The 15,354-nt window shown below is 42.0% G+C and overlaps 2 protein-coding genes across 7 annotated transcripts in view; one reads left to right on the forward strand and one right to left on the reverse strand.

Annotated features, from left to right (window-relative positions):
- POC5 (POC5 centriolar protein) overlaps positions 1-10,997 on the forward strand; it is a 34,501-nt gene extending 23,504 nt beyond the window's left edge. For all 5 annotated transcript variants that reach the window (XM_048504699.1, XM_048504700.1, XM_048504701.1 and 2 more), the window contains 4 exons: positions 2,407-2,576; positions 3,567-3,677; positions 7,165-7,341; positions 10,535-10,997. In XM_048504699.1, coding sequence (XP_048360656.1) covers positions 2,407-2,576; positions 3,567-3,677; positions 7,165-7,341; positions 10,535-10,678 — 602 coding nt within the window. In that variant the 3' untranslated portion in view covers positions 10,679-10,997. The remainder of the gene's footprint in view (positions 1-2,406; positions 2,577-3,566; positions 3,678-7,164; positions 7,342-10,534) is intronic.
- Positions 10,998-14,451: 3,454 nt separating this feature from the next.
- The window catches only part of ANKDD1B (ankyrin repeat and death domain containing 1B), a 38,359-nt gene continuing 37,456 nt past the window's right edge, over positions 14,452-15,354 (reverse strand). For both annotated transcript variants that reach the window (XM_048502720.1, XM_048502721.1), the window contains one exon: positions 14,452-15,068. In XM_048502720.1, coding sequence (XP_048358677.1) covers positions 15,010-15,068 — 59 coding nt within the window. In that variant the 3' untranslated portion in view covers positions 14,452-15,009. The remainder of the gene's footprint in view (positions 15,069-15,354) is intronic.

Here is a 15,354-nt window from a genome sequence, read left to right on the forward strand (position 1 = left end):
AAAAAGAAAAAAATTGAAATAGTTTAATTAGAGAGAGGCAACAGAGTTGTACAAATAGTATTCTATGAGGTCATAAGTTGATCAACCAAAGATCGTATCTGGCGTACAATCGCTATAATTAACAGTCTTGATCTGGGCCCTCTCTGCTGCTGCCAGTAAGGAACATGGAAGTGGGGAAGAGTGAAAGCGTGATTCACACATTCCATTACCTAGTGGTGTAATGGAATTTATTGAGAAGTATCCATTCACAATCATGAATTAATAACCCATCAATTCTAACCATGACTTTCAAAATATAAACCAGTTATGTAGAGTATTTGCCAGCTGAATCTGTTCCGTGTTGTGGAAATAGGAACCCTGTTCTGTTCATTTTCCAGAGCAAGAGGGGTTGACTTGTATGATTCTGACCATCAGGATAATAATGTACTGCTTTGTGCATGTGCTTTAAACCTCTGTGTACAATACCTCATATTCTCAAAAGAAAAAGGAGATCCGATAAGGTCTTTCCAGTGGCTGGGGTGATGAAGCTTCAATGTCTTGTGTGGTTCTTTTAGCCAGTTATGTTATACAGAAAAGGCAAATAACTAATAACAGATCATTTATGCAAACTGGAGGATTCAGCCTTTTCTGGTACAGTATTTGGTTCCTTTATCATGTATTTTAGCATTTTGGTTTTAACTGCTCTTGCTTGTGGTTTAAGCAGAAATATTTATTTATTGCTTAGGTCATTTATACGCTACCTTTCTCCCTAGTGGAGACCCAAGCATCATTCTCCTCTCCTCTGTTTTTTCCTAATGCAACAACCCTGTGAGGTAGGTTAGGCTGAGGGATTGTGAGTGGCCCAAGTCACTCGGCAGGGTTCCATGGCACAAGTGGGGATATGAACCTGGGCCTTCTTTGCCGCTTGCTGTTAAATTTTCTGATAAAAACAGAACATCAAAGATGGTTAAGTAACTAAAGTCTGAGGCAGTATTTGATACGTTTTAGACAGGTGTAAGTAACAGCCACATGGTGGCGCCGTCATCATACTGAAAGGTGCTAAACCTTGCAAGAGTTAGCAGAAGCTAAGCATCTGCTTGGTAAGGGCGTGTCATGCTCAGTTACATTTTGTTTTGGCTTGGCTCTTCTCTCTGAAGGTTACTTCTTCGATTACACAGCCACATGGAGATTTTCCTCTTTTGTATTGTACATAAAACAAGATTCAGTGGAGAGCAAATACATCAATTCAAGGCAGGATGCCTGCTAGCAAGTTTTGGGGAGACTGCTGAGTCTGATACTTGAAGAGCATTCCAGGAGGGGGGGGTAGGGGGTACTCATGGACACCGTGAGGGATACAGTTCAGTGTTTGAGCAAATATACTGCATGAAAAGCAATTGTCATAACCAATCTCTTCTAGACTGGAGTGACTCGTCCTTTCTCACATCACAGCTCTATTTCCAGTGTTGAGGTTAGTGTTGGCATCAGCTGGAGGTCTTTTTATCCCAGCTTGGTCTGGTGGAAACTAAGAGGGGGCCTTGTTAGGGGAAAGGGTGACTGAGGTATGAATGTTCTGTCAATCACAACCTTGTATTCTTCAGCTGTACAATAGACTACTTCTAGTTCTTCCTTGAAAACTGTTGTTCTGGAAACTCCCACCAAAAACTGCTGCACAGTGTTGCCTCTACCTTGAAATCTCAGAGCTGATTGTCTGAAGGTTTTTGGGCTCCCTTAGTCTGTACCCACCCACCCACACACACCGCAAGCAATCAAATGTGTATGATGTATATTTGCGACCCCTGTCATCCAGTCTCCGATTATCTTGTTCCCTCTTTAAGTCTAGACTGTAAGCTTTTCAGGCAAGAGACCTTTTCCCCCTTAGATTGTTCTGGGAAGCTATACAGATTATGGTGGTGGTACATAGATGGTATTTTTAGCTGTCTTAAGAGCTGTCATATAAAAGGCTTGTTTTCTACCACACAAGACCAGAGCAGTGGGCCTATCTTAAAGGATAGTAGATTTTTACTGAGTGTGAGAAGAATATTCCTTACGGTAACCATGGCTTGATAGTAAAACAAATTACCTGGGGTGGGTGGGCTCTCCCTTGGTGGATGTTTCTAAACAGAGGCCGGACAGCCAACTGTTGGGGATTATTTTAGACTTTCTTTTCCTATCCTGGACCCTTTTGAACTCCCCTGTCTAGTATATATTTCACTATATCACATCACCGGGAAAGTGAGTGTATGGCCGATGCTGTTTTTATTACTTAAAGCATTGCTCGACTGCTACTTCACCCAAAACCCTGTAAAGCAGCAAGACTTTAGCTACCACTGTGACTTAAACAGAAAATTTAAATTGCTGTGCACGCAGCTTGTTAGTGTTCAATGTAACTCCAAACAGCGGTCCTTTCTTTTTGTATTTTGTTTATAGTGTTTGATCTGTCAGATAAGAAAGCAGAACCTGGAGCTGGTGCTACAGCAGCGCAACTCCCCCAGTCACAATTTGATTCCCCTTTACCTCCTGCACACTCCTCCTTGCCGCCGCCGCCGCCTCCACCTCCAGCAGCAGCATGTCCCATCTCTGTCCCTGCTGAGGATCTGGTAAGTAAGGAGACATTGGAAACCACCGTTCTCAGGAGAAAGCTCCCACTTCCAACAATCCTGTGCATTCACACACAATAACAATGTGTGTGGTGTTTTTTTTAAACCCTTCTTTGTAAACCCTGGTGTGAAATTGCAAAAAAACCTTATATGAGTTTTAGCAGTAGAGACTGAAAGGTCAGTGGTCTTAAAGAATAGCCTGGGAGGTTAATGGTAGTGGCCATACCTGCTAAAACGGTTCGTGGACAGTCTAGCTCAGGGGAAATTCCGTGCTCTGACGTTTCAGAACCATATTCCCATCAGTTTCCTTTACCAGCATGGCCAATTGGCCATGCTGACAGAGGCTGATGGGAATTGTAGTTCCTGAACATCTGGAAAGCCGCAAGTTCTCTACCCCTGTTCTAGGTGTTGTGCCACTACATACAGCAAGCTACCATACGTTGGCATTGCAGGGATATTTCTTTTTCAAAGCAGGCTTATATGTTGGTGATGATGGTTGGGCTTGAAAACATAGTGTGCCTTATTAGATATTATCATGAAAGCAAGCCTGGGAGAGCCACGCTTGTTTCATTAAAACCTGGGTTCTTTTCTCCAGTAACTCCAACCAGCTGAGGTATCAACGATTTTTACTGAAAAACAGAAATCAAAGAAATAAAACATGATTGCGGTTTTAAGGGATTGCTTAGCTGATTATGTCCCTTTTGGTTCTTTGTCCCCATTCTGGGAACCCATGGCCCAGAGATGCTTCTCTGACCAGGTCTCAAGATGGAATTCCAAAACCTTTGTTTTCCCCTTCCAAGGAAAACTCTGTTCAGGCCATGAGGTAACTTAGGCCTTTGAAGTTTCATCCTAGCACCTCTGCATAGTTTCCTGTCCTCCCTCCAGGAGATCAAAAGGCAAAGATGCTTTTCACAGTCATGTGTGATTTTGCTAGTTTTACAGTACTATTCCATCACAGATATGTTAGGGGTTTTTTCTGTTTCTTTTCAGTTTTCTTCCCATCAAAGCCATGCAATTACCTCTCAGACCAGATTAGACTCAGCCAGCGCATTGATAGGCCTTGGTGCTGCAGGAGCAGGTGCTACAACGCTCTCAAATCTGGTAACAACAACCTAGATCATTTATGTGTCTTGAAGTGTGTGTCTTGTGGCCTATCCACTGGGAATGGTTCCAACAGACCCCTTTGGAACAAATGGGAGTTGGGTAAAAGTACATCCATAATTTTGAATTTGAAAAATGTCCAGGCAGCTGATATCCCATGTCTTATTTCCCCCATTTCCCCCCGTTTTTGGGTATTTGGGAAAAGGTATACATCATTATGAGAAGTGTTTTTAGAAAGTTGAGTGGGTACTGGGTAATGTATTGTCAAAGGCTTTCATGGCCAGAAACTACTGGCTGTTGTGGGTTTTCTGGGCTGTGTGATCATAGTGTGGTAGTTTTTGCTCCTAACATTTTGCCTGCATCTATGGCTAGCATCTTCAGAGGCATGTCGCTAGACCATAGCCAGACAGCCTGGAAAATCCTCAACAGCCAGGTAACCTTGCAGGCTGTAAATGAGGGGAAGGTCAGTGTTTTAGTGTAGCTGAACATCTTCCATTTCTCTTTGTTCCACTGTGCTTAGCTCATTAATAGGCACCTTGCATCTGAAAGATTCATAATTTCTCGTAAAGCACATTAGAATATCACTTTACCAAAAGCATTAGAATATCACTTTATCAAAAACGGCCCTGTTGGCATTACACCCTTATGTATGTTACAAGAAAGTATTTTTTTAGGGATTACCTGAATGTGTGCTTGAGAGGCAGGGGAGAGAACCATGTTGCAGACCGCCCCCATCAGTATTGGAATGGATAAGAGCATCTGGGAAACTGCACAGAGTTTGCTCTTGAATTAAACAAACTGCACAGTTTTTTTGCATTCTCAAATATGCATAATTAAAAATAAGCATTTATATTTATTATATTGAAATGTGCCTTGTTTAACTTTCATACATTTGTATATTACTCTTTAACAATAATTTAAGGGCAGTTTATGGTCCAAAGGGTAAAAACAGTGATTGTGGAACAGTCTACTAAAAATGCTGATGATTCCAAAAACCTCAAGCTTAGTTATATGGTCACATTTATTTGGGTCTTAATTCTAGAGGAGACACAGTGAGGAACATAAATATATCAAACAATGATTGATGGGTTGATGTATCCAGTTTTAACCAGTAAGGCAGATCCTGTTTCTTCTTTGGGCCTCCAGATTTGGGGCTTGTAATACAATCTCTAATTTACTGTTTCCCGGGAAAGTTTGATAAGTTTCAACTTTTTAAGCAATAAAATAAAAACAGGGACATGCATAACTCCTCTCTCTGAGCATCTGCCGGTAGAAGGGATCCCAGCTATTCACTTAATATGTGACCTAATACCCTTTCTCGTGGGGTATTAGGTTGTGTGCGAGATCTTCCCAAGGGTCCAATCCCAGTAAAACCATAGATTAATGATTAAAGCAACTTTATTAACTACACATATATTTTAGAAATTTGGAAACAATCTATAGGCAGGAAGCATCATGGCTGAATATTGGTAAAAGAACATACAAGGTAGTTGCATGCTAATTCTTACTTACTTCAAGCTTACATGTCCCTTTCTGTAGGAGTGGTCCAGTACTGGAATGTTAGAGTCTAGACATCCAACAATTCCCATCTGTCCCTTGACAAGTTCCTTACTTAGTACAGTGAAGTGAGAGGGTCAGGATTGATTTATCAGGGCAGTTGACAGTCTGGTAGTGAAATTTTGAGTGAATAGTCTGACATTTCCCAACTCATCTATTCCCTTGCCATATTCCCCTCATCGTTGGAATGTATTTTGGGGATCTCATTTTCCCTCCAGCTCCAACAGATAAGTGTTACTCTTACAGCATATTTATCCACAACTGGAATTACCAGCATTTATAACATTGAAAACATTCAATAAATTATCATAACCAAACATACAATAGCATACTACTTGTTGCAAAATTTCTTATATACAAACAATAAACATATCTTTGAACATATGCTGCACATATCTATATAAATTTTATATATCTCAGGTTTATCATTATCTAGTGCAGTAAGCAGTCTGTCAAAACATAAACACACACTGTGCTCCATACTACTTGAGCAAAACCTTATCTTAAAAAGTATTTCAATCATATCAAAAGAAAAAATAGCTTTTTTTCTGGTATTGCTCCAAATTTCCCCCTTTTCCCAGAAAGTTCTGAATTAAAATAGTAAAGTCCTTGGGGGTCACATCCATTTCCCCCCAGAACTTCACAGGTTTATTCCTGGCTGTCTTCTCCTCTCTGTTGGTAGAATTCTCCTAGGTTTATTGAGGAGCTCAAGTAATGGCATGTCTGGCCAAATGGTTAGACTGTAAGCAGAGGAAAAGTTGGGGTAAATAGAGCAAGTTTTGGAGCACATTGTCATGCCTGCTCTGTGGCAGTGAGGATGGTGAAGCAGGCTCACTTCTCAGCCAATTTGATTTCCATAGGACTGTGATGGTGAACCTTTTTGAGGCCAAGTGCCCAAATTGCAACCCAAACCCCACTTATTTATCGCAAAGTGCCAACCAGGCAGTTTAACCTAAATTAGTTTAGAAAAAACCGGTTGGCTCCCTCTTCCTCTGCCCCACCCGCTCGAGCAGGGGCCAGCCTGCTCTAGCCTCCAGCAAGTCGCTACAAACGGCTTCTGTGCATCTCTTTAACATCTCTCTGCCTTCTCTGGCCCCTCTCCTCGGGCAGCAGCCACCAGAGTTAATGGCAAAGCACCAGGCCCACCAGCCGAGTCCTCCCTGCTCACCGTGGTGCATGCACGTCGTGCTCAGTGGCCCAGGCCATCCTAGATGTGTGTGTGTGATTTTTCCACTCCCACATGATTCGAGACTTCTCGTAATGCTGAGTGCCCACAAGAGAGGGTGACCTCGAAAGTGCCGACCGTCTGGCACCCGTGCCATAGGTTCACCATCACTGCTCTGAAAAATCCAGTTGGAGCAGAAAAGCCATAGTGACAAATGGCAGCATCAACGTCAATTAATTGCTTTGCAGTTCTTTTACCCTAAATCAGGGGTCTGCAGCCTGTAGCTCTCCAGATCTTCATGGACTACAATTCCCATCAGACCCCTGCCCTAAATCAACCAAATGCCTGTCATAAAGGATCTTCACTTGCCTCTAAAATTATATCAGTGAAAGGACTGAGCAAACAACACAGGAGAGGGCATTCTGTAACTTTTCAGTTTGTTTTCCTGTCTGAATTCCAGGTACACCAATTCATAGAATGATGCAAATATCTATAGCTGTTGGCTTCGTTTGGTAGAGTTTTCTGTATGGGCACAAGATCTACAAGCCCTCATAGTCACACTGTAGGCCCAATTAATGATGGAGCTTGAGAATATAATTTGCTTATGTAAGTGATTAAATGATCCCAACAATATTTTGCACAAGAGAAGTTAACACCATAAAGAACCCTAAATGTTGGATTGGTACAGGTGGCAAACTCAAGCTGACTGTGAAGTGCATTTATATATGAATTAAATATTAATTGCATTGCTGTTTTTTATCATAGCCCTTGACAAGGGTTGTGACGTCTGCACAACAGAAGGCTGGAAGGACAATCACTGCTAGGATCACTGGGAGGTCTGATTTTGCATCAAAGAATCGATACAGTAATAATTTAGCTGTATTTGGAGTTTCTCCTCCCATGAACTCGGTTGTTGTGGAAAAACATCATCCAGTAACTCAAGTAAGTCATGCAGTGTTTATACCAAGTTGGACCTTTTTCTTTCGCTGCCCAACAGATTCGTTCATTTATCCCTTAATGCAGCCGTCATACTAAGTTGGTGATTTCTGAAATGTTCATAACTCCAGTTATTTTTGAGCAAGTTAAATCTTAACACTCCCAGTAAAAACCATTGTAAAACACCCACATCTTGCTTTTCTGTGCTGTGCAAAACTTTCCTCTACTTTCTAGGTTTTACTGTTATAATGCTTTTCATTTAAATAGCACGTTTGGTGTTGGACAGCCCAATCCGAAGGGGGGGCAGTTGGCTTTAAGAACCCCGGCATGTTTGTCCACCCTGCTGACATAAGTGGCACTTAGGCCAGCGGGGAGGGCAAGCTGGGAGGTGGCTGAGTATCGCAGGGGCCCATGGCGCCTGGCCCAAAAGAGAACCCGGCCCCCAGAACTGTGTGAGTATCCTCCTGGACGTCGGCATAGCTGGAAGCATTCCAGGGGCATTCCCTGGGGTGGAGCCAACATTAATCAGCTTCCACTGGATTTTTGTGCTGGAAACACCCCCAGCTCAGCCATCAGAGTTATTCAACCAAAAATAGTGGTGTCAGTCTCTTTCTTTGATGTGGGTCTTCAGGTGGCAGAAGGGATTTTGAATTTCCAGCCTGTTTGCCCTGCTTGGAGCCCCTTTGGAGCTCCAAGCTGCCTTCCTGCCACTGACCCCAGCTGCTGCAGTGCTCCCTGGGATGCCTGGATTATGCTGCAAAACACTTCGTGTATATTATTGTTAGAATCCTTATAACTGCCCTGTAAGATAGGCTAGTATTATTGTTACCCTTAATTACCATTCTCCTTGAATGTGCCCTACTCTCCTGGGGTCAGGGTTTTTGGGATGCAGGTGCTACCCCTTTAAAGCAGCTAATGCACTTGCTACTTTCCTTAGTCAGACCATGTAGTCTGAAATTGGCTGAAATTTGTGGGGTGTAACAGTAGACTCTAAACAAACCAAGTTCATGGGGAGACTAAATCTCAGTAAAGAGCAATCTCACCTTTGGTCTTAGGGGTTGGGTAGATTTGGGTTGATAAAGCGATTCAAAAGAGAAGAGCAAACTGCTCTCATCAGCCATGATATTGGCTTAGAGACATAATGGAGAGAGAGAGAGCGCTAATGGGGCTGGGGGCAAGTAATACATTTTGGAACCTTCTAAAACTGAGCCTGGGGGTGGGGGGTGGGGCAATCAAATCTGCGATAAGAGGCGTGGGACTCCCTTGCCCACTTTAATTGGAGTTTTTAAAACTTGAAAAAGCTGGTTCTCACAAATAGCAAATGAGGAGGCCAGCATGTCAGACAGAAGAGCAAGCAAATAATTATCTGCACACAATAAGGCTAGCAGTCATAGACTATATAACTTGTGAATTTACTAAGTCTACAATATATACACTTGTGAGGCCTTATCTCAATAAGTGCCCCAATGCACCTTCAAGTATTTTTCTCATACAGTAATAAGTACATTCATAAGTACTATTATCACTTCTACAATTGCTTCCCTAATCTCCACAGGGACAGCTATTGACTTAATGTTGAAAACCTAATATGTGTTGCATGTATTGTAGACTTAGTCACTTCACAAGTTATACAGTCTATGACTGCTTAGCCTTATTGTGTGCAAATAATTGTTTGCTTGGTGACTTCAGTCTCACACTCTCTTTTTATTGTGTATACTATGCCATAGAGGACAGGCTAGAAACATGGTAGTTTTCTGTATAGAGAGACAGTTTTTATGTGAAGAAGCACTCAGTCGTGTGCCGCCCAGACACAGATTCATGGCCTTATCCATGGATTCATGAGAACTAGGTGGTCCTAGGTCTGTCTCTCTTGCCTTTTTTGCAAGGCAGTCAGTACTTAAGTGTGGTGTCTTCAATGCATGTACAGAGAAGGAAATCAGAAAAACAAAATAGTTAAGAAAAAAATTGAGAAAAAAAGACCATAGGAAGTTAGTATGCCTTGGAGATATTCAAACGAAGGTCATGTAAGGTTAGCGAAGGGGATGTTGAATCTCTTTTGATTGACAGGGCATTAGAAATTACTCTAGGTTATTCAGGCGGTGACCTCAAAAAATACTTCCTGGAGTTCGTGCATGCTTTGCCCCTCACTCCTTCTCTTTAAGTGTATCTGTAGATGTCACTCAGATTCAGGTTTCTTTTCCTGTCTCTTTCCTGTAGCTGCTGCTATAATAGAGGTCATCTGAGGCCTTTTTTTGAACGTAATATTTACTGTCAGTCATAGTATACATTCCTGGGTTTGAGTGAACAAGGATGAGCAAAGTCAAAAGCAGTAAGATTGGGGTTGACAGGAAGGTTATGTATTTTTTCCTGATGATGAGATGTCAGTCAAGCTAATTAACAAGGCTGACTTAGGGTACAGCAAGATTTCATACTTATTGGGTACAGCTGGGGAGAAAGTGTGCCTAGAAGGGTGATCTTTGTGAACCCAAAAAAGCCAAAAGGCTCAGTGCTATGGTTAAGTAGGGAGAGGACTGCCTTATTACAGAACTTTAGAGTGAGAGGCTTGACTATTTGACTATTTATAATGGTTCAATTGTGAATTTGAATTCTTAACAGCACAATCCAGAAAGTGGAGGCAGCTGGGGACTGTGCTGCACTGCCACTGCACTGCCACCTCCAAAGGGCTTTCTGGAGGTGCAGGAGGGAGAAAGCAGCAAAAACCCTGCCTGCTGCTGGAAAGCCCCATTGGGGACAGTGGACTGACACCACCCACAAGGGTGGCATAATTCCAGGAACGGGGCTGCCGCACAGTTGGCTGCCAAGATGGGGTAGGAGCCGACATTAGTCAACTCTGCCCTGGGGAATGCCTCCCCCACATGCCAGCGTCCATTATGGGCCTTCTGGCTTTTGCAGCCACGGGGCTGAGGGGAACCTGCCCGCATGCCTCCTCTATCCGTAAGTGCATTTGTTCCTCCTAAAGTGAGTCCATCCTTCCCCTGATTGGGCTGTAAATTACTTGTTGGCCAATCTATTCACCCTCCTGTTGGTTTGATACCTTTATGCAGCTGTTTCAGTCGAAGTAGTTTTCTTGGAAGCTCATTATCATTCTTGTGTATTTTGATATTAACATTTTGAAATGGTTTTGAATTTGGAGAATAAAGCAGAAAATACATAGCTTCTTCTTGCTTTTTTGTTTCAGCAAACTATATCTCAAGCAACTGCGGCGAAGTATGTTCGAACTTCGCACCATTTCCCCAGTAGTGCCAGCACAAGGCCTCCAGGACACAGCGGGAAAACTCCCCAGCCCCACAGCACCATCCAATCGATCAAGGTTGTTGATTAGATTGACAGGCTGAAAGGCCTATATTTTACCTTAAGCAGGTAAAGAGGATTTTCCAAGTTGCAGCTTAAAGTACTCCCTAATATTTCCACGTTGACATGGGAATGTCCTAAGGATGCATCATGGCTTTTCCGCCCTTCATAAATGTGATACATATAAAAATGTTTGAGACATAAAAATAAGCCCCTTGAGTTGTACAGTAGTTCTGTGTAGCTGCAAATAACGTCTATGTGAAATTCTTAGTTTCTTAACCTATTTTGGTATGTGTGTGTTCTTATTTAAGGAATCAACTAAATGTTTTTAATAAAAAGAATGAACTTTTTGAATCATCCTAGGGCTCATGAGTAATTTACATAGTGCTGGCCTAATGGTGGCTATTATGCATAACTTTTATTTTGTTCTGAAGTGGGTCCTTAATAACTGATGCATTGATCGGAGATGAAGTCAGAAATACGTTTTGCAGAAGGGAAAAATGATCTTTACCCAAATTTAATTGAGAAGCGCTTTTGTTGCCAAAAGAGAACCTGAGACACACATACAACATGAAATAAATATGTTTTAAATTAGTTATGAGATGTAAGTAGATGTACTAAATGTAGATAAGCAAAATACGTACCATAAACATCTGTACGGTGTTCCCTGTTTCTTTTGTTTCTAGTTCATCGCAGTTCACATTTGACCCATCTGTTTATTGCAGCTCACACAATGCATTTTTCCATCGTGAATTTCTGAGTGTAACTTGGCCCTTTAGTACAGCCTCCTGGGAACACTAAAGGATTGCATAAAGGATTAGATCCAGACTAACATTAGCACAGCACAAAGATTTCTGCCCACAGTGTGTGATTTTTTTTCTACTCACCATTCCCACAGCAGCCCAAAATGCCTTCTGTTTCTGGGATGCAGTTCTGGGATGCGGTTCTGTTTCTGGGATGCAGGGGACCACTGAGAACAAGATTTCAAGGGGCATTACAGGTAGCTTTGGAAGACAAGATGAAGGAAAATGACATCCTTTGGCTTGTGCCTGTGAACATGTCAAGTCTGGACCCAAGCCAAAAGATTATGATGAGTATCAGTGCCCCAAATAAAAAGCTTCAGCTTGAGGAAAAAATGAGTCCTCCAGTGTGTTCATGTGGCTATTTTAAGGTCCCTTGTAGTATTGTCTCAGCAGCATGAAGACTGCTTGTTTCCTTCCCATACATCCCAAGTGCATCAGATGCCTGGTCAAGTAGGAGATGGTAATCCAGCTTGCTTAAGAGGTGATAATATTATGGGCAATACCTATGGCAATTCCTTCCACATGATCTTGGCCTTCAAGATTATGGAACAACTGCAAGACAGGGCAGAAACTCCACTGTACTAATATTGGTGGAGACCCGCAGGCACATTCACTCCTTGATGTTAGATGATGGTGGACATAGGTCAATGGTGGCAAACCTATGGCACTCCAGATGTTCATGGACTACAATTCCCATCAGCTCCTGCCAGCATGGCCAACTGGCCATGCTGGCAGGGGCTGATGGGAATTGTAGTCCATGAACCTCTGGAGTGCCAAAGTTTGCTACCATGGACATACGTGAAAGGCTACCATGGATTAAATATTGTGGGCAAAGTTTTGGTGTCACTTCAAGCATGATAGTTTTCAGTGGAGGCAGTTAATACTTGCAGCTATGAATTAGTGTTGGACAAATAAGACATATGTGAAGTTATGTATGTGAGTGTGTGTGTGGCCTCATTCCCAAAGCAGTTTTACTTGAAAGTTTTTTCTTAAACTATTGCTGCGTGTTGATGTTTGCCGATTCTTCAGTTGGAGATCCAGTTGTCACTGATCTCCTAATTCTCAACTCTTGTCTGCAAACAATTCTCACTAAATTTTAATGTTCCGTTCACTCGTGAATATGAGTTTAGCTGTATACTTTTAGAACAACTCACAGATTTGGTGTATAGAATTCCTGGTAAATTGATGAAAAAAGCTATTGCTGCTAGACAATGTTGGCAACTTTGAATATATGTCCAAAGCTGTAATCAACTTATGCCTAAATGCTCATTTGCGTACACACGCTCTTTTTGCACTGGAGCTGCAAAAGGATGTTACTACTTCACACTGTTGGTGACCTTACCCTAGCAGCACCCAGCAGCCCCGCTGGAACTGCTGATCTTGGTCAAATAGCAACAAAATAGAAGATGTGAGCCCTGGTAGCATGTTACAGTGAACAAACGCACAACCTGTGTGTTCGAGCATACCATATACCAGTTTACAAGAAAGAGCGGACATACATTCCATCTACAGATGAAACTGGCATCCAGTAGCTGTGTAAATGTGGGATTTAAATCACATATTTAGCTGTATATGTGTTGAATATAATGTAAGAATTGCTGAAGGCATGTATAAAAAACCCCACGTGAACAGGACTGGAGAGGAAGTGAACTGGTGAGATTACCTCAAAGAAATGTAGCCAGGGCTTGGGAGGAGTGGGGGTTGGTAGAAAAGACTCTCATGACAATTGTGGTAGAGTTGGGCATCTTTATTCCCCTTAATCATAGCTGAGGTGTCTCTAGCTTTCAGAGTTCCACTGAAACCAGACTGCTGACACAAGACTAAACCCGGCGTTTCAGTGTGGTTCTGAAATGTAAAGGTTTTCACATTAACAAACTTCATTGATTATTTACTTAGGAATAACTGAGCTTCAAGTGACACTGCTAGAAAGTATACATAGGCTGATTACACACAAGGCATCTGCTGCATGTTGGGGGCAAATGTCTCTTGCAGCAAGATTTCTTATATGAACCTATTTTCTTCAAGCCCCACGTTCACTTTCTAGCCGCCCTGCGGCACACAAGACCACTTCTAGCACTAATTTAATTTTGCCTTGCCGCCAGAGCAAGGAGATTTTCCAGTGAGTATAGCTTTGCCCCGGACCTTTTCCTTCCACCCATGGCCAGCCTTCCTAGTTTCACCCTTCCCACTCTTCGCATTGCCGTCCATGCCTTCCCTCTCCCCTCCACCCATGTTGCCGGCTCCTTTCTTCTCTAAATATACCAATGTATTGATGAAACAAAGTTGGCTTTTGCAAAGAACAGCACAAGCAGGGTCTGTTTCTGGCTCCAGCACATCCCCCTGCTCTGCTGCTGCCCTCCCTGATGATTGCGGGGAGGGCTTTTAAAAACTTTTTCAGACAAGCCTCTTTTTTAAAGCAAGCCTCTCCTGCGTCAGCAGAGAGAGATGCCGGAGGGGAGAGAGAGAGACCAAGAGAGAGTGGAAGGTGGGGGGGAATGTCATCTCCATAATATTGTAACTACTGTGTGTTATGAGATCTCTGTCTTTAAGAGGGAAGTAGTTAAGAGAAACAGGAAACAGAGGCCCCTTGTGACTAGCTGTGGGGCGGTCTGGGCTGCCTCCTCGCATGTAAACAGAAACGCGAGGAGACCACACTTCAGCCCCACCGCACAGCTAAAAGGCCCAAGGTTCCATGAGTAAGGGGTCATAATATTTAACATGAGGCTGTTATCTTCACTTAGCTATTAGACTAACACTCAAAGGATTTCCCTAAGGGGCTGCTGTTTGCATAGAGGTTTTCAGTTTCCTTTTCTAGCAACAATACATTTGATGCTATACAAAACTGCCCACAATGTCAATGAGCATGTTTTTGGCTGAAACAGAAGTGTCTTCAGGGAGAAGGGGCCTGAAAAACCCACATACCTACATTCCTTTGGATTATGGATTTTCAGTTGAGTATGTAATAACACCACAAAATTATGCCTGTCACATTGTTCTGGAAAAACATTTTATTTATATTGGCAATAAGGATGGTTTAAGGGTATGTTTTCTCATATACACAGTGTATTTAGGAGAGGAATTTCTGCATTTAAAAATATGTATACAGGAACAAACTCTGCGTATGCAAGAAATTATAATAATTTTTGTTTCTTATAGCACTAAATATTAGCCAAATCTCAAACAGCTTCATGTGGTTGCCCACCTAATTAAAAGGTGATACTTGCGATCCACAAATTTTAGCTGAAACTTGCCAAGTATTTGTTCCATATTTAACACTAAGAATATAATGTAATTAACATGTTCAACATGAGGTAGTTTCTCATCAGATAAATTTAGTGAGGGAAGAGAACATTCTACATTTATCTGACCTAAAACAATCGGGCCTCAGTGAAATATGAATTGTTTTTATCACAAATACATACATACATTAAGGTTCAGTAGATTGGAAGAAAAGTGTTTGAATTACAAAATTTATCTTATACCAGTTTAAGTACAGAAGGAGTGCAGGTTGCTTGCAGCAAATAAAAATTATTGCTTCAAGTTTGCTTTGTGGATGAGTTTATAAGATTACACATTTCTTGGATTCTATGCCAGCATCATTCTCTGCTCGGATCTTATCTGGAAGAGAAAATATTCTGAATAAAATTTTGGGGGTTTTATGTCTATATGACACTTGTAAACTAACACGGCTGGGCCTATAATATTTAGTATTTAGCCTACCTTATGCTACAAACTTCATATATTCCACATTGAAGTGAAACCAGAGGTAATTATGCAGTTCTTTAACTAGCTTCCCACCCCCCACCCCCACAAAAAAATACCCATCAGTGTTGGCTGTCTAGCTATTAATACATTTCAGAAAGGCATATTTTGCTCTTCCACCTTAGTTCCCATATTTGGCTTG

This window comes from Sphaerodactylus townsendi, linkage group LG07, assembly GCF_021028975.2.
Source record: "Sphaerodactylus townsendi isolate TG3544 linkage group LG07, MPM_Stown_v2.3, whole genome shotgun sequence".
NCBI classification, from domain to species: domain Eukaryota; kingdom Metazoa; phylum Chordata; class Lepidosauria; order Squamata; family Sphaerodactylidae; genus Sphaerodactylus; species Sphaerodactylus townsendi.